This window comes from Drosophila albomicans, chromosome 2L, assembly GCF_009650485.2.
Source record: "Drosophila albomicans strain 15112-1751.03 chromosome 2L, ASM965048v2, whole genome shotgun sequence".
Taxonomy (NCBI): Eukaryota; Metazoa; Arthropoda; class Insecta; order Diptera; family Drosophilidae; genus Drosophila; species Drosophila albomicans.
This window is the reverse complement of record NC_047628.2, coordinates 21,161,968-21,181,981: the sequence shown is the minus strand read 5'-3', so window position 1 is coordinate 21,181,981 and position 20,014 is coordinate 21,161,968. Positions and strand designations below refer to the sequence as shown.

The following is a 20,014-nucleotide window of genomic DNA, read 5'->3' as shown; positions in this document are numbered from 1 at the left end:
TAGAGTCCAAAATATACTAGATTTACAACTAAATTAATATTCTGCAAAATACCAAAAATATACCAAAGGTTATATTTAGTATATTTTTTATTGTCCTATATACCATACAACATACCATAGAGTCCAAAATATACTATATTTACAACCGAATTAATATTCTGCAAAATACCAAAATTATACCAAAGGTTATATTTAGTATAATGATATTGTCCTACATACCATATAGAGTCCAAAATATACTAGACCCATTAAAAAATATTTCTTTTTTCTACAATTTTTATCCGATAGCAAACAAATTTTCAGGAATCATAAAAACTATTGAGGCTGATCAAGAATATATATATACTTTAAAGGATCGGAGATGCCTTCTTCTGCCTGTTACATACATTTGAACTACCCTTTTACCCAATGGGTATAAATAAACTTTTTTCAATAGATTTGCATGTTGAAATTTTAGCGTTACTTCGCTTTGATTTCGCTTAAAACTTTACATCAACAAAAGATTAAATACTTAAGCATGGTCTGTTTGCCCTTTGAAGATCAGCAAAAGTAATTTATTGTAGAGCAAAAGATGTTTTTTGGTAAATTGCATAAATGCTTCGCTTCAATGCCTCAAAATTCTTTCGATTTTCATCATTCTTGCTTGACACTGGCTCTTAAATGCTTGAGTTATTTGAACGGGACTCACACATGTGGAAAGTTGTGACAAATTTGTTGACCTCCTTTTAGTGCAGCGCAGCTTCCAGCTTAGTCAGAGTGTGTGTGTGTGTTTATATGGCAAAGACGTAAAAAAATAAATAACAATAATCATAATAATGCGGGCCACAAACATTTCCGTCTTTTGATGAATCACATAAATATTGTACTACGTTTTGTTACGAAATGCGAAATGTGGCGAAAAGAAACAAAACTTTAACAGCGCTCTGTAAAGTTTAACGTCAAGTTGAATGTTTTGATGACTCACCTGTGAGATCTGAAGAAATGCGGAAAAAGAAGAGTTCGTCGTCGTCTTCTTCTTGTTTGTTCTTTTCGCTCATTGTTCCGCTTTTTCTACTTTTTTAATTAAACAACATGAAAAAAAAACAACTCAAATTGGCATCTGAAATTTAGTATGAAATGCAGCAGCTGCCTTCGAGATACAACTTCTATAATTTCTGTACAAAAAAAGTTATACTACCTGTTGTCACGTGATGAAGTTTGATAATGACAATGATGACGCTCTGACGATGATGATGACGATGATGATGACAAAGAGAGTCGGCCCGAAAGGAAACCATGTCAAGTCACAAGAAATTTCGCAATGTGGGCGACCGATGGGCGTGGCAGCCGGAGAGTCGAGTGCTGACAAAAGCAAAAGAAAACTTTTGCCTCATGCATAAAAAGAAACGGCAACTGGAAATGGGCACCGAGAACGGAAAACTGGGAACTGGGAACCGGGTACTGAGAACTCACAACTCAGAACTCAGAACTGGGAACTGCAAACTGAAGAAGTGAGAACTGAAAACGGGAAACGGGAGCGTGTGTTTCAGATAGTTACAAAAGCTTCAACGTTCACCGTGTGTTGCGCAAAGTGCATAAAAATATTAAAAAAAAGAAAACACACAAAATAGGCAGGAGGCAAAGATGTGTTGCAAGAGGTGCATCCGATGCGCCCAGAAAAACGGCAGTTTCAAACTAAAAGCAGATAGTGACATACTAAGAGATACGACTTTAATGGAAATAACTGTTTCAATAGTTGGGGAAATATGTGACTTTTTCTTTATAGATAACATACGAGTATGCTTTATGAAATAATTTGTAGGAATTGAGCTAAACTACTTTTTGAGTATTAATTCTTTTATTTCCCAAGACTTTTGTAGTTAAATAATAAATGAAACTAGCTTTACAATTTAAATACTAGTATATTATTATTGGTTAGCATACATACAATAATTCTATTATTTCTTGGTATATTTTTTGTAAGAAATAGTATGCAATCACATATTACAAAATATGACTTATGAATACGAGTAAATTACTATTCTATAGTATTTCTTCTTATAGTATTTCTTGGTATATTTTATAAGAATTAGATTTTACAAAATACTAAAATTTCTTAAAGTTGTTTCTTTCTTCACTATTAACTTTATTAAATACTTCCTTGGACATAAATATTTCAATTTCTTTTTCAATCTCCTTCCAAATAGAAAATCCCATTTTAATTTAAGGGAAAAAATCATTCAGTTTGTCATTTTTGAAGTGAGTTAGGATGAGAATGAAACTCTCTTGTGTAGTCAAACATTTTCTTTTAAAATTCCACAAAACTTCACACAGTTTTACAGGGTATTCAAATGCGCAACGAGCTGAAATGAAAGTGTCAACTGCAATTTGCACAAGCAAACTTCACTTGCTGCTGGCTACGAAGAGAAAAGATTGCTGAAGATGGACGCGGCAATGGAAGTAGAAGTGGGGGTGGGGGGCGTGGCAGACGCCCACACACAAAGTGAAATTAACTGGGCTGAAGTTGCGTTTGCAGCTGATGACAGCTGGACAGTCGAGAGGCAACAGTTGCCAGTTGTTGTTGGACAATGCACACCGCGGGAGGTGTCAAGTGGCAAGTGGAAAGTGGCAAGTGGAAAGTGGAAAGTAGAGAGGGGAAAGCCAAAAAGGATTTTCGGCATTTTCATTTGTAAATGGAAGAGAAGATTGCAACAAAAAATAATTAAAAGGCGGCACAAATTGTGGCTAAGCAAAGGACAACCCCAAATAGGGGAGAAGACAGTGAGCTATCTAAATGGCAGAGAAGAGTCTCAAGGGGAGATAGGAGAATGAAGGGAAGAGAGAGAGAGAGAGTGGAAAGGATGTGGATATTCCTCACTTTGGAGGCGACTGCGTTGACACTTTAATAATTTGTACGCTGTGGTGGCGTTTTAATTATTAAATGTAAACGCCTCGACTCGAGTCGAGTCGACTCAACTCTAGACTAGACTCAACTCGACTCGACTCACAGGCAAAGGATGTGGCAGGCAGGAAGCGGACGCCACGCGTGGAAATTGCGGATAGCCTGCGGCTGCTTTTGCGTCCTGGCGCTGGCTGCAAAGGAAGCGCAAAATTAGAGCAACGCTTCGCAGGTGCAAGGATAGGTAGAGGACTAAAGACACACACAAACACACACACACACACACATAGGTAAGGGGTAGGTGGAAGCGTCCTGGATGCCGCTGGCTTGTTTGCCAAGGACTAACCAGGAAATATTTAGAGCGCAAATGCAAAGCGAAATGTGGCGATGGGAAAATTTCAAGCCAGGCGACAAAATCAACGCAAATGAAGCGCAAGGATTTCCACACAGACAAGAGAAGAGAAGGGAAGCGAAGGGAAGGGAGAGAAGAGAGAGAGAGAGAGAGGGAATTTCTTGGGTGTGGAATTGCTAGATAAACACTTGACTTACGCGACACTTGAGCAACTTTCTTAGGAGGGGACAAAAAATGTGAAATGTAAGACTGAACAGCAAAAACAAAAAAAAAAACGAAATAGAAAACATGCCTCATTGTTTTTCCATTTGTAATCAATATCTTAAAGAGACAGAGAGAGTGGGGGAGAAGTGAAGAAGAGAGCTGCCTGGGAAACAGGTAGAATGAAGTTAATATTCAGCCGGGCAATAGGCTGATTTGATATCTCCTCCCAGGGCGAATAAATTATAAACATTTTTGTTGCTGCTGCTTCTGCTTGTGTGTGTAATTAGCATAACTTTTTCACCGAAGCTGAGCTGAGGACAGTTCTTGAGCTTTCGGCCAGAGAGAGAAATGAGCTAGAGCCTATCAAATGCCTATCAGCATTTACATAATTCTATAAAAATCCCATTAGAGCAAACTTGGAAAACGAAACGAAAACCAAAAAAAAAAAAAAACAAAACACAGAAATAACAAATACCCAAAATATGACTAATTAACTTTAAGCAGCTTTTTAGCTCAAAATTCGATGGATTTTAATAATGATGAGAGACTCAGGTCTCTCGGTCTTCAATAATAATAATAATAACACCTGCTCTTCGGCTACGATGATTCTTATGCCTCTTGCATAAACTTATGAGCTTCGACGACGAGTTTTTTTTCAAACTTTATGATGCGCCAATGCCGCGCATTGTATACGATTTCATAATCACTTAAAAAAAAAAATACAAAAAATAAAGAAGTAAAAAATAACACAAAGAAAATAAAGAAACCGGTGTGTTGCCTGAGGCAACAACAATAGCATCTCCATATGAATGCTGCATACATATTTCTATATGTCATATCGAATCGTATCGCATCTTATTGGTTCCATTTGTCTGTCTGTCTGTCTGTCTGTCTCTTCGCTGCGTAACATGAAACGTCGTAAAAATTGTTACAAGACAAGACAACGAGCACATGCAATAAATTCGATGGATAGCCAAAGACAGACAAGGAGAGATAGACAGGGAGAAAGAGATGGAGAAAAGGGGTAGACTTCTCTCTCTGACAGGTTGATGGTGAGCTCGCTCGATGTTTGGGCATCCCAAAACAACATTCAACATTTTGTTTTTTTCGTTCACTTTTTTTTTGTATGCTGTCTACAACAGCCATCAAATTGAGTATAGAAAATATTTTGACAAGGGGAATCGACCAAAAATTGTGTTAATAAAAGAAAAACTCGACAAAATGTTGTGGAAAAACGTTGATCAATTAGGAAAATTGGAGTAGTTAAGATAACCGACACAGACGCCAGAGCTACCTTCATCATAAGTCAAGCGCTTAAAGTTAAAGTTGAGAAGCCTAAGGAAATGATTAACTCGAAGAATTTTCAATTTGTATTTCGAATCTTGATATGATGAAATTTTCTTAATGATCGCATGTTGCTCGAAATTCATTTGTGCTACACTTTTTCTATCCACATTTGCTGACTTTGCAATTAGTTTTAGTTTTCCCATTTTACCCAAGTTTTTTGTTGCAGAAACATATCGTGTATAAAGTTGCCTTTGTTGCTCTGTGCTCCACTTTGATCCCCAATTTCATCATCTAAATTCATTTGGTATATTCCCCGTTGTAGGCTCCAAAAAGTGTAGAGTCTATTTGCATTGTTGTTGTTGTTTTTTTTTTTTTTTTGGCTGCCGTTTTTTCATTGTTCTTTTTCCTCCTTTTTTTTTTGTGTATGTTTTCTTTCGTATGAAATTTCTTTTTGTTTCTTTACATTTCTAATTTGATTTCGAAAGGTTATCGCAGTTCCCCAATTTATCCCTCTCTCTGTCTCCCTCTCTCTCTATTTGTTTCTCTTTCTCTCTCTCTTTTTCTTGTTTGTTGTAGGTGTGATGCTGTTTGCTCTTCTTTTTTGTTCTCAGTGTTGTTTGTGGCTATCAAAAGAACTATGCAAATGACTTTATCGCTCTTCCCCTTCCTCTCTCTTTTCGCTCTTCCCAAGTTTTCTCTATCTAACAGATTTATAGACGATGGGCAATAACAGCAACAACAAAATGGCTGTCGCTTTTGGCTTTTGTTTACCTGTCTTCTTCCCCCTCTCCCGCAGCATTCTCCTTATTTATGTTTGCTCGCATCATCTTCTCTGTTGGCATTTCGTTGACCTAAAAAACGTTCAACAGCCGCTAACAAAAAAATAAGAAGAAGAAGAAGCAGCATCAGCAGCGGTAGCTGAGCTAACAAAATGCCAGCAGATGCTATAAATTGTTGTTTTAGAGGCAGTTGCAGTTGCAGTTGCATTTACCTGTCTCTGCCCCTTAGCAGCTGCCACACAAGACATTTAAAGCGTCGCATTTTTTTCGTTGTTGTTTCCTTTGCTACTCCTTTAATACTTATGCTGCTTCTTTCTCAACGTTGTCTTGGCTTCCTCATTGCCTCCATTTCCATTTCCAGCTCCGTCTCCATCTCGGCCTTCAATCTCAGCGCCCGCCGAACACAGATCCGAGTGTAATTAAGTTTTGCGCAAAACATCTGCCGTTTTTTTTTTTCGCTCTCTGCTGCTTCCTTTTTCTTGTTGCCACTTCTATATCATTGGCTTTTTTTGTTGTGTTGTGTGTTGCTGTGGCTGCCACAGCTTTAAGTGGTTCGGCCGTTGCTTTTATATTTATTTCGCGGCACGCCCTTCGCGGAACTCGTCAATGCCGCAAAATATTTGCCGCATGCATCAAACTTTGTGCCTTGTGTTGTGTATCCCTTTTTCATATCTCTTGAACCCTATCGATGGCAAAAGCTTATGCAAAAGAGCTTTTATGCTAATTAAGCTTGATGATTCTCCAATTTTTTGGAAATCTTTTATCGTCTTCATAATTCCATTGGCTTTCTTTTTTTCTTCTCTAAGAAATGTATTTATAGAATTTCAGCATAACAAATATGGATTTTTAAATTCCTTAGGTTTCGTTTTTTGCTAAACACTTTAAATAATCTGAAATCTGGCTTTTTGGCATGCAAAATTTTCAAAATTTTAATAACTCTATTAATTTGGCTCGGCTTTGACATATTAAGAAATTCTCAAAGAGTGAGAGAATAAATTTTATTTATTTTTCATATAGATAAAAGTCAAAATCATTTCTGTGCTTTAATATTATGTTGTTTATATTAAAGGGTAGCGGGGTATTATGTGCCGTCTATGGTATATTTTGAATGCGGTACTATATCGATATACCAAATATACCATTTGGTATATTTTTAGTATTTTTGCAGTATATTCAGTATATTTTGAGCAAAATACCGCAAAATATATTTCTTTTATTCAAAATGGGTAGCGGGTATCTCACAGTCAAGTACACAAGACTGTAGCTTTCTTACTTGTTTTTTTTTCTAATGGTATTTTTAAAGTACTATATTTTTGGTATTTTGTATAACGTCAGTGTATTGCTCATTTTTCGGAGTGTATTCGATTCGCCTTTTATTTCCCAGCACAGCCATAAGGATAATGTAATGTGTACTTACTGACCTTCCCCTTTGCAACCACCTTCTCTTCTCCCTCTATGTAAGATTTTGTGTTAGGGACACAAGACCCTAAAAGGTTGCTGCTGCTTTGTTTGTTCTTGTTATCTTCATCGATTTGCCGTTGTCGTTGTTCTTTTATTGTTGTTGTTGCTGCTGTTCGATGTTCTGTTGGCAACAAAAGTTTTTCGTTCGCTTGGCTATTTGCTTTGCATTTAATTTCGCTTTTAATTTGATTTTGATTTATTCTTTGGTACTTCCACTTCAATTTTCTGCGTATCTGAGCTTCAAAGTAGCACTGCTTATTATTATAGAGAGAGAAATGAAGAGAGATTTTCACTAATGGCCACCGGAAATTGTGACGCATTTGTTGCATCAATATTTATGCAACATTATCGAGATAAGAATGTGCTGCTGATATCTGGTCTCTTTCATCTTCATTTTATTTGCATTGCAGCTGCCGTTGTTGCTGCCTCTTCTTCTACCGTAATCGCCAATCTGCGGTTTCTCTCTGCCTCATGTGTGTGTGTTTTGCTTTGCTTTTGGCACGCCGCACATTTACTTCTCTCTTGTCACTCGCTCTCTCCCGCTCTGTCTTATGTTTTACCTTATCATTTTGTCATCAACGACAGCCGTTGTCCCAATGCAAATCAGCCGCTAGGCAATTGTTGCCCTCTCGCTCTTGCACTTGTTTCAAACTCTTCACTTTGACAAGTGCGCCCGTAGTCAGCTGCCATCTCACTCTCTCTCTCTCTGTTGCTCTTCGGTTATGACAACAATGCCGCCTTGAAGTCAGCCGCTGCTCGTCGATACAGCTGCAAAATGTCCATAACCTCAGGTGGTTTATTCGCTTCTGTCTCTCTGTCTCTGCCTCTCTCTTCACCCGCTTGTCTTACACTGAGTGTGAAGTGTTTTGCATGCGTCTCCTTTGTCTTTCGCTTCAGCCTTGCATTGGAGTTGTCTTTATTATACTTTATACTACATATATATGTACTGCTATATATGAGTATGTATTTTTTTTTCTCTTCTTTTTTCGTCTCTTTTTATATGCCTTGGGTTACAGCCGCCAGTTTTCCCCTCCCACATGTTGCCTGGCCCCCCCTCTTTGCATATTCATATTTCCCTTGCGCTTTTTGCTGCCGTTTTCTGCTTCAGCTTCTGTTTCTGTTGTTTGCTGCTGTTTGTCTCTCATGTAAACGTCATTATTAGCCGCTATGTGTGGTGTCCTCTCTCCCTTTCCCCCTCCCTCACGTATATGTATAGTATATGCTGTCTCCCATTACATTTTTGCGCATTGAAGTTGTTTTTGTGTGTCTGTGTGTGCGTCTCGCTGCGCTGAATGTGAAATGTGAAATCTGAGCTTCCTGTTCAATGTCAGCAGCAGCAGCTCACACTCATTTACACACACTCATACTCACACTTGCATACATTAGGAGCTTGTTCCCGTCTCATCTTCCTCCCTTTCAGCTCATCCTCCCATTAGCCGCTAAGCACTCTGGGTAATTTATGTAATTAAATGAAATTTTACACTTTCCTTGCAAGTCGCAGCAGAAATGTTTTTTTTTGTTTTCTTCGTTTCGCGTTTCATTCCCATTTCGTTTCATGTTGTTTTCGCTGTCAATTTCTCAGCTATTTTGTGGGTCATATGAATTATATAATTCGGCTGCTAATCTTTTAATGAAATGCAAATTTAAATGCCCAAATCGTTAAGAGTGCACGAAGAAAACTGTTATACCCTGTAAATTTGCAGAGAGAGAAACTAGACTGCTAGACTGAAGTATCGAATGGTTATAAAGAAATTAAGTTTATGAAATATGATAAACATTTAATTAGACTAAGATAAAAATATATTTAAATGAAAAAACATTTAAAATAGTTTTTATTTATAAATATGTCATCATTCAAAATAGTTATCAAATCTGGGAAAAAATAAATGTTAATATAACAACACTTAAGTTAGCTTGTAATTAAGAATAATTATAAATACATTTTTGTTTTTTTTTAGTGCAGGGTATTATATAAGTTCATCACTATAATATATATAGAGAATTTGTGTTGTTCTCTCGTTTACATTTGCCATCTCAATTACTCACATTATTTTCTCTTTGTCTTTGTCTTTTGCAGGTAAGCAACGTTTATGGTTATCCTCTCGTTATCCTCAGAGTTCGCTTCAAGATCGCTGACACTAGAAAACTTTTTATGTAAGCACAAGTCTGCACGAGTGTGTGTGTGTGTGTCTGCTGGGTAAGTGTGTGCTTAGGCAAAATAAATTTTGATATTGGTTTTGAGTTGTGTGTGCGGCAAAAACTTTAAATTGAATCAAAGGCAGACGCGTGCACTGAACAAGAACGTGCGTTTGCTTGTATGTGTGTGCTAGGGTTGCCACCGTCGCCGTTGCCTCCGCCGCATCAGCTGCGTTTTCTAGTCAGTCTTTACCGTTTAATAATAAAACAGCTCTTTTTGAGTGAATCTCCCTCTCGCCATTGCCATCTCCCTCGCTCCATCTCTCTCTCTCTCTCTCTCTTATTTTTGCTCTTGTCACGCATCACTCATATGCATGCGCTTTGTCACGCCCCCCTCCCGTCTCTGGGTTGTTGGCACGTCGCTGCCATTTTCAATTTTGCATTTTAATAATAAAATTTTGCTTGCAAAACGTAAAATAAGAAATAAGTAACAAGCAACAACAAGTAGAAGAAGAAGCAGACGAAGTGGAAGCTGTAGCACAACTTGTGGCAGATGGGCAATAAAGTTTTTTTTGCCCAAGCGTCGACGGGACGCATGATTACTTTGTTGATGATGACAACCCTGGCAGCACTCTCCCTCTCTCTCTCTCTCTCTCTCTCTCTTTGTTCGTATCACCTACAACTTTGCCTGTGTTTCCGGCGCTGCCTTATCAGCAACCCTTTCCCCTCTGCACCACAAAGTATGCAATAGATTCTGTTTATCATTTTTGCCAACGTGCCTGCCTGCAATTTGTTGCATGTGTGCAGCTGGTCACGCCCCCTTCCTCCCACACTCCACATGCACAGCACGTTTACCAACACTGACCTAGTGCATACAAAAAACGAAATGCCCTTCGCTTGGCTCATGAAAAAATAGCTTACAGCTTGTCTTTTTAATTGCACAACAAAAAATGGGCGATTTTCTTTTATTTCTTTTTTACATGCATGAAACTTTTTATTTATTTTTTTGTTTTGTTTTGAGCATTCGTTTTTTTCTTGTTGAACAATTTTTCGAACCGACTTTAATTCGACGTTGTTTACATTCTTCATATAAATTTTTCGTATTTCTTATCACGCATTTTCTGTATTTCCCATTGTTTATTTACACTTTGTTTTTGGCATTTTTTTTTACCGTATTTCCCATTTGTTTTCGTGGGCTTCTGCTTTTTGCGGTTTTTCCCTGTGTGTGCTCTTTTTGCAAGTTCACTTTGACTTTGCAATTTCTTCTTGTTTTTCTCTTTTTTTGTTTCGCTTCTTATAAATTACAACCAGTTTTATGTGTCATATGCACATTTGTCGACTCATTTTGAAGTTGACAAACACATGTTTTAAGTTCTCTCTCTCCCACCAGCCAGTTGCACACACATTATCCTTGTTCTTTGTCCTTGGCCTGATCCTTGACAAAAAAAACAACAAAAAATCATTTCAAATTTTACACTAAATTGACTTTGTGTGTGTGTGAGAGAGCAAATTGTGCACGCACAATTAAATGTGAGCCAGCTTCTTCCTCCCCCCAAGGGGTTCGAAAGAGAAGCAAGAAAAAAAAGCTGTGGAAAAACAAAGTTAATTCACAGTGGAAATGAATGCTTGAGTTGATATGAGTTGGTTGGCAAAACTTTTGAAAGTGCTGCTTGCATTGTAAGTATTTGCACAAACACACATTATTCAACTTTAATTTGCGCTTCAGTTGTTTTTTCAAAATTTTGACTAATTCATGCAAATTTTTGCAACAATTTTGAAGCACAACAAGTTTAGTGATTGATTAAATTAGAGTTACTTTTGTCTATACAAATTAATATGATGCCATAGCGTAGAATATAAATATACCAAATATAGTCTTTGGTATAATTTCGGTATTTTGCGGTTTTAGTTACTTTCGCTGACAATCTGGTATATTTTGCACTCTGTGGTATGTCTTAATGTAGTACTATGTATATAAATATACACAATATAGCACTTGGTATATTTTTAGTATTTTTCTGGTATATTAATTCGGTATACTTTAAAACCCGGTATCCATAGAGTAAAAGGGTATTATAACTTTTTCCCTTTTTTTTAATATGGTACCATATCAATATACCAAATATATTACTCGGTATATATTTTTAGTATGTTTGTGGTATATTAATTTGATATATTTTAAAATGTTTTAAGGTATATTTTAAATTAATACTGCACTGTTTTGCTTATCTCACTGTCCAGCACACCTGTAACTTTCTTACTTGTTTATTAATATCTCAGTTTTGCACAAATTTTTCGCATAGTTTGTGAGTTTGTTGCATAAATTGACGTGTGTCGCACATTTCTTGTTTTTCGAGGTTATCCGCAACACTTTCGCATGCAAATTTTGTTACAACTTTAACAATTTGCACACAAATATTTTGGCTGCAAACTTTCTTTCGACAACAAACACATGCTCAATTGAACGTCGTGTAATGTTGAAATGATGCACGGATTTCTTGGCCATCTTTGATGGCACCCATTGTTAACACAGTTCAACTTGATGTAATCATCTCAGAGAAAAAGTGAGATTGTGCCACGCCTTCTCCACACTTTCGTCAAACATTCGTTACAGTTTGTGTATGTGGTGTGTGGCAATAATAAGCGGGGCAAACGAATTGTGGCAATATCATGTAAACTTCATGCACAATGAGCAGCTTCAACAGTCTCGTAACACAAAAGGCCATTGCCATTGGTCAGGCAATCTTGTCTGCTCTCCAAACTCATGCATAATGCGCTTAACAAAGTTTTTGATTGTATTACAAAGATATGGAGAGGGAGCTTGAATCTCTGTGTGTGTATCTTATGCAATTTGTTTAGTATTTTGATATAAATTGCATCGATTACAAGATTACATGCACAAAACATTTAACCGATGAGAGCCCAAAAACTGTGCAAACAACAATAACAACAGCAAAAAGGAAGAAATTCTGCTCTCATAATGCATAATTGAGCAAGTCGAAGGATAAATTAAGCAAGCTGGGAATAGAAGCAATTCCCAAACTATTTCCCCCACTCTTTTGTTTCTCAGTTGGCTTTTTGTTATTTTAATTTATGCAAATTTGGAAACGTTCGTTTTTCGGTTTTATGTATCTCGTGTGCAGCATCATCATTTACAAATCGTTTCGACTGTTTCACTCTGTTTTGTGTTTGGAGCCTGGGAAAATGCGCATAATTGTTGGCTTTAAATGTAAATGAATTTCAATTAAAATTAAACACACTTGCACACAGTTAGACACACGGACAGAGAGACAGATACAGATACAAAAGTATCTGACAGACATATGCTAATTGCCTTGCAGAGACCGACTTGCGTTTGTGTATTTTGAATTTATTATACCCTGTATGCAGTAAATTCAAGAGTGGATTGACAGCTCAGCGGAAGATAAAGTGTTGATTAGAGATGGCAAAGTAAAGATAGTCAACTGATTGCCGAAGAATTGTAATATAAAATACTGAATTCAGAACTTCTTTTTGTATGGACAAAAATTCCTCCTAGGGGTCTGACAATTTTGTATATTTTACGCTCTATTTTGAATGTACTGTTAAAATATACCAAACGTAGCATTTGGTATATTTTCAGTATATTTACAGTATATTAATTTGGCATATTTAGCCGCTTATGACATATGATGAATGCAATACTGTATAAGCATATAAAAATATCATTTCGTATATTTTCGGTATTTTTGTGGTATATTAATTTGGTATATTTAATCGCTTATGACAAATGATGAATGTAAAATAAAAATGATAAACATACAAAAATATCATTTCGTATATTTTCAGTATTTTTGTGGTATATTTATTTGGTATATTTTAAAAGTTATACCTCACTGTTTTGCTTTTAATCAAAATTATTATAATAAATTTGAATATTTGCTTATTCTAATGCAATCTTTACAGCGTATCTATCAGTTGCCCAGTTTTTGTCTTAACAGTTCTTCATTTGTTTAGAATATATTTATGGGCTTTTTTTGTTGTGTAGAATTCTCAAGCGTTTGCTAAATTCCAAAGTTTCGGCTGCGGTTGCCTAAAGACACGAATTAATTTGAAAAGTTTTCAGCGAAAAGTTCACAAACATTTGCTGCTGTTGCTATTGTTGTTGCTGTTGTTGTTGTTGTTGGTTTTATTTAAGGTTTCACACATAATTCTTAAGTAATCAATCGACTGTCGTTTCACCGCCTACTCTCTTCGCCCACAAATCGATTAACTTAATTGTTTCGGTTTTGTATGCTCGTCGAGCATATTTATAAATATTTATGATTTGTCGTTTCCAATGGACTCGTCGTTTATGAATTCTATTTGTAATCATAAATCACCCAGCTAACGAGTAGAAGGAGTAACTCTCTCTCTCTCTCTCTAGAGAGCGAACCAGAGATATACAGAGTGTAAAGTTTACTTGGCAATTGCTTTACTATTTTGCAGTATTTTTGTGTGTTAACTTTGCTGCATAGTTTTTATAGAGCCAGCTCTTTGGGCTGCAAATGGAAATAAAGTTGTTATCCAGCACATACACAGGAAACACATGTATCTGGCACAATTTGCGTGTTTTTTAAGCGTAAAAGCAATTAAAAAACTTGTACAATATTTTCTCATAAAACAAAAGTTAAGCACAGTTGTAAAAAAGTGGGAATAAAAAACAACAGCAGCGTTTACCATCATTTACAGAGAGGAGAACAGGAGCAAAGTGAGGAGAGAGATAGAAGTTGAGGTTTAGTTGCAACTGTTGCTGTCCCTGTTGTTGCTTCTCTCTCTGCTCATTTAATATTGATTAACAGCAAATCCATCAGTGTCATTGCGGCCAAGCTCAAGGGGGGAGAGGGGGAAGCCTCCACAAGTTGCAGTCAATTGCCAGGTTTCACTACTCGAAGTGCCAACTCAATTCAGCTCATCAGAACTTGCTCATTTGCACATTACAATGGGTTAGGCTAAGACTGAAGGGAGGGCGGTGAGGACAGTTGAGAGATGGCTGCTGCAAGTGAACTGAACATTAACAGCTTCTATGATGGCTTCTGGGTGCAAGTGTGTGTGTGTGTGTGGGAAAACAAAAGGCATTAGAAGTGGAGCAGATGGAGAGAGGGAAAGGGGGGGACGCCAGGTGTGAACGTGCGAAAACGAAACGAGTGGAAAACCCTTTGCATAAACTTGACTTAATTAGCTGTGCAACAAAACTTGGCTATTTGCACAGCTGCTTCGTCGCCGAGTGTTCAAATGCAGCCAAAGAAGAAGATGTAGAGACCGAAGTCACTTAATTTTCATTTCATGTGCACGCAAATTAAGTTAAACTCCAAACAAAGATTGCCATCTTGCATTAAACACTTTATTAACAATAAATATGTATTCTCTAGGATAACTTTTGCAGTATCCATTGCTCCACGTCGAGCAACGAGCTCTCCATCAGCTCGTGCTCTGCATTTGGCAGTCGAGTAAATGAACCCCTTACACCCAAATCGATTAGAGCATTGTAGGTCTCTTGACCCCAAGCAAAGTCCACAACATCATCGTCGGTGCCATGAAACATGTTCAACTCAGGAGTCTCCGTTTCATTCTGCAATGATTCATATACAATCGATTTGCGATTGAGGAAAGCAGAGTGAGCGAAGACACCAGCCAAGTTCGTGTTGAGATGGTATCCAGTGTGCAGAGCTAAAGCGCCGCCCATCGAGAAGCCACCGACTATAATGCGATGCTGGGGAATACCCGAGTCCAGCTGCTGTTGTATTAGATCATTAGCTATATCGTATGCCCCTGACATGTTGTCGCTCTCCTCATCCGCTGCGATGTGTATTTTTTTGCGATCGAACCACACGTTCGCCTCTTCACCATCGTAGGGCGTGTAACTTTGCCACGGCGCCGTGGGGTAAACGTATCTGATGTGGGAACCTTTGAAATCTCTGCCAAGTAAACTGCGAACCCAATTCTTAATGCCAGCGCCTGTGTCGCCAGAGCCATGAAAGATGATTACACTTGCAGTTCGTTTGCGCAGCATTTGGGAAATTAAACACAAAAGTAATTTTACAAATCTTGAAATATGATACTAATTGCTAAAGTGACTTTGAAATAATATTGTATTTAGTGTAGGAACCTTAAATATAAAACTTCAGCTCGATAAGTTTATTAGGTGAGGAAATAATATAAAAAGAAAGAAAATCTCAGGATCGGATTCGTAATTTCGCACTGAGCTATCTATACCCTTGTCTTTATCTGTCCTATCGAATACTAGATAATTGTCCATAAAAAGCCAATTTTCTACAAATTAAATCTCTTTAACTTTTGAGCTTCTAATAAAGTTAGTTAATCCCAACGAAAATTTGAGACTTATTTTCGTAGTTCGTTACCCAAAAATTGAAACCTTCTTCTAAATAATTTAAAAGCTTTTACACTAATAGTAAATCATTCTTCATAATGAGTACAATCTTTAATCTATTCGACACAAATTTAAGATCCTTAGTCTGCCAAGAATCAGAAAAGCAAACGCTGCGGTTTTTTTTTTCTTGGAGTCGTGTCAGATTTGTGAGATTGTGAGTTGGCCTATCGCCTGGCTAATGGTTCAATAAACAAACTTTATGGCGTGACATCTTTCACGCAAATGTGTTTTTTGGGGCGCTATCATTTGACCATATTCCCTAACCATGCAGCTACTTCTAGGCCACGCCTGTGTTTTGTGTTTTGGGTGGCCATTAGAGGCATTCACCTATTTGGGGGGCAAACTCCATTCGACCACTTGCGAGCTATTAATATTATCTATATAGCCGGACAACAATGTCGCGCTTTTGAAAAGCGCTTCAATAAATTAAAACAAAATAGAAGCCAGTCTGCAATGGGATACCCGAAAAGTGTCACACTTCAGCCCCCCTCCCTCAACTTGCCCTTAAATTCGGACACTCAATGAAGAGATAGAGACAGAGATAGAGATAGAGACTAAGGCGCAGGGAAAGTGAAAAGGAGGAGCGGAGAGAATGTGTGTGAGGGAAGTTTTGCGGCAAACTGGAGCAAATGCATGACAACATCAACATCATTTTTGTTGTTGTTGTTCTTGTTGTTGTTGTTGTTGCCTTGGTGCCGCTTTTTGGCAGCCGAAAGCACTGACCAAAAACTAAAAACTGGCGGCGACAACGACGCACAATAAATTTTCCAGCTCCCGTTTTTGTTGTTGCTGTGCGTCAAGTGACCCACTTTTTTTCCATGCTGCTACTGTGAGACTTGACAAGGGTTAAACAACAATAACAAAAAGCGCTCGCAGGAAAAACATGACCAACAACAAGAGAGGAACAACAAGAACACGGGAATCGCTTCTCGCTCGGAAATGTAACAAAATAAAAGTTGCATTTTTTAACCTCCGCTCGACACCCGTCTGACCAACTGACTGACCCACGCCCACCCATAGACACACATTTCATTTGACCTACCTCCTCTCCTGCCTTCACTTTTCCGGAGACTCGCCTCGCCTCGCATCGTCGCAAACTAGTTAAAGTTTAAAAGGTGCAGCCCGAAAACTGTAGTCGAAACTCGGCTCAACTTGAATTGAGTTGAGTTGAGTTGAGCGATTTGTGTTAGTTGAATGAAAGCAACTCCGACGAACCGGGATTATGTTGGACAGTGTAAGCCCATTGAGCTTACGCTACAACTCGCAGCATGATCAATTTCACAAGATAATCCCAAAGATTGATTTTGCATTGAGTATTGAGTGTCGCAGATGGACAGCAGTCGCAAACTTACTGTTGACTGCGCAGTTTTCAATTATTTGGGAAATTTGTAAAGCATCGTAATTAGATTCTAACATGTAGGAAAGCTAAACTCGAGTGTGTTCGACTATCCATTCTGAATAGCAGCAAAACAAAGCGGTATTAATATGAAAATATACCGAATAATATACCACAAAAATACTAAGATATACCAACAGGTGTATTTGGTATATAGTTCAAATACTTCATGCGAAATATACCATGGAAGTCAAAATATACTAGATTGTCGTTTAAAATATACTAGATTGTCGTTCAAAATATACCAGATTGTCGTTTTTGCTCATACAAAAGTATTTCTCAAGTAAGTTAAATATACCAGATAATATACCATAAAAATACTAAGATATGCCAACGCACATATTTGGTATATAGTTCAAATACTTCATGATGCCAAAATATACTTCATTGATGCCAAAATATACTAGATTATCGTTCAAAATATACTAGATTATCGTTCAAAATATACCAGATTGTCGTTTTTTTTGCTCATACAAAAGTATTTCTTAAATATGTTAAAGACCTAAAATTTTTATCCGATTATGCGACGTAATTTATGAATTATGCCAAAGCCTTAAATATTTAAAATTGTAAAATGATGTAATTCATTAAATGTGAATGTAATTAAATTTGTTTCCGCCGCCCAAAACAATTAAAGCTAATCCTGGCTAAAATATGTGCACATTGAATTTTCAGCCGTCGGCTATTTTGAATCTGTGTTGCTGGCACTGCGAGCTTAAGGATCAGTAATAGTTGAAGCTGACGTGTCTGCACGTAATAGCCACACCTTCAGCTTCAGCTTTGGCTTGGGCTTGCTCTTGTGAGCAAAAGCCAATACGTGGATGCTTGAGTGAGTTCTGAAGCTGTTGCTGCTGCCCCAAGTTGCTGGCACTTGGCATTCGCCTTTTGCTGTATCCTAAGCTCTTGATGGCTGCTACCGTCTGGCTGCCTGGCTGGCTGGCTGTCAGTCAGAGCCGAGGGAGCTGCTGCGAGGAGGCGCTACTGATGTTAAGGCTTAAGCCGTTTTGCCGTTGTCCATTTCTGGGCGGGCAGATTTACGCATGAAATGCGCTTGGCTGCATCCATCAGTGGAGTCCACGACTAGAATTGCAGCTGGGGAATTAGTTGGATGGTGGTGGAGATGGAGATGCGGACATTTCAACAATCTGAGCGAGAGTTGATTATGTTTTAAAGCATATTTCGCTGACTAGCATTCCATAGCAATTTTCTTTCCTTCTTTTCGCAAAAGAACCCTCTGCCATTTCTCTTCCAGTTGTAAGTCTCAGCGCTAAGTTGGCGCTAAATTAAAAACTTTTGCATTGCATATATTGCACTAGAGGATCAACAACACAGAGCCAAGAGCCATGAGCCATGAGCTGTGAGCCGCGTGCTGAGAGTGAAGCACAGTTCCCAGCTGAGCGCTTGTAATGCAACAGGGAAAGACATAGAGGGGGAGGGAACGCGGGGGGAATGTATTCGGTGTACTGTTACACTTTTCACTTGGTAGCGAAAGAGAAAAAAAAAAGTTTTGCGCGCTGTTTTCGCCGTTTGCTTGTTTTGGCTCAAGTTTTTTTTAACTTGCCTTTTGCTGCTGCTGCTGCTTGTAAAACCAATTCCGAGGAAAATGAAAGTAATTTTTTGCATTTTGCATTAAAATATACATACTTATACTTATAAAAGTCAGCTAGGCAAAGGCAAAGCGAGAGAGAGTGGGCAAAGAGATAGATAGACCAAGAGAGAATGCGGACAGCTGCAAAATGTTTGCCATTTAAAATTGCAATGCAATAATACGAAAAATCATCATGAAAAGAACGCAGCAGCTATGCAAAATATATATGGAACAGCAAGCGCATAGAAGTTTACCGTTGAATGATGAAAAGCGTGCCACATAGTGGGCAACGTTGCGTATACGCAATATACGACAAATGCGATACACGACAGACAGTCAGAGAGACAGACAAATCATTTCAACTCGCAGCTAAGCTGAAAGCGCTTTGAAATACGAAAAACGAATTGGTTTGCGAACCGGTTTTGCGTTTGGCCACCAAAATAATCAACAATTCGAATTCAAAGAATTTTCCAAAGAGAAAACATTTTATTTTAGATTTGCAGCTAATCAAAATGTTCACAACTTTAAGTGAAGCATTTCTCACTTTAACTTTGAGGTTTTCAACTTTAAGCTTCGACTTTTGTGTTACACATTTCGGCACCACATTGAGTCGACGTCGACTTCAGGTTTTTCCTTATTGTTTTTTTTTTGCCAGCACCCGGCGCGCAATTGTTATGCAATTTGCAAATCGAAAGGCAGCAAAGGCAAGCGAATGCTGTGGCTGCCCCTGCTCTGTCTGTGTTGGATCTAAACCCCAACTGCAACATTGCATTGAAAGGCTGCTGCTCTGTTCCTTGTCAGCTCAACGAGAATGGGGTTTTATTTTCGAGACTATGCAATTGTGTTATGTTTGGCCAGGTTTTCAGTTCGCGAGTTGAACGCGAGCAAACTGCGAATATTGCATGAGTAACAAGCGTGTAATTCCAAGCCAGCTGCCAGCATCAGAAGAGGGGAAGAGTCAAAGGGGGACTGGGGCGAGTCAGCTCATGACATGTGAGTAATCCAAGCGTTCGCTTTGTGGCTACGCTCGCCAGATGCCAAGTGGCCTCAGTTCCAGAGGTGCTGCCCAGGACTTTTCCTCTCTGTCTCTCTTATGAATTGAAGCTGTGAAAATGTATGAAAATGTTAACAAAACATTTAGTTACATGGGCGTGGTCCGTCCGTGGTTGTTGGCTGAAATGAAATTCGCGTCTCGCAACACGTCGTTGCTGTTGTCGTTGTCGTTGTCGCGTTGTCAAAGCCAAAGAATGAAAGAAACAACAAGAAGTGCTAAAGGAAAAGTGCAGTTTGTAAGCTCAACAAAACCGCAAACTAAATGAATGAAATGTTCAGCGACAAGCGCTTACAACAACAAAATAACAACAAAGAAGGGGAGGAAGGACTAACAGTGGACACACAGTTTATAAAAGCTGCAGCAAAGCATATTTCAAAAGAGAACAGACAAGAGACAAGAGAAAGAGACGGACATTGAGACAGAGACTGAGACGGAGACAGTTAGAGCGACCAACAGATGGACACAACACA

General features: G+C 38.2%; 2 protein-coding genes across 3 annotated transcripts in view; one reads left to right on the top strand and one right to left on the bottom strand.

The window, feature by feature from the left end:
- LOC117565756 (cell adhesion molecule Dscam2) overlaps window positions 1–20,014 on the top strand; it is a 107,927-nt gene that overhangs the window by 25,342 nt on the left and 62,571 nt on the right. The gene's annotated exons all lie outside the window — the stretch shown is intronic.
- On the bottom strand, window positions 14,444–15,222 carry LOC117563433 (lysophospholipase-like protein 1). The gene has a single exon (XM_034241767.2). The coding sequence runs from the start codon at window positions 15,126–15,128 to the stop codon at window positions 14,484–14,486; it is 645 nt and encodes a 214-aa protein (XP_034097658.1). The 5' UTR covers window positions 15,129–15,222; the 3' UTR covers window positions 14,444–14,483.

What these genes read in the sequence shown, in the direction of transcription:
- LOC117563433 (XM_034241767.2), bottom strand. Translation starts at nt 15,128, where the DNA reads ATGCTGCGCAAACGAACTGCAAGTGTAATCATCTTTCATGGCTCTGGC.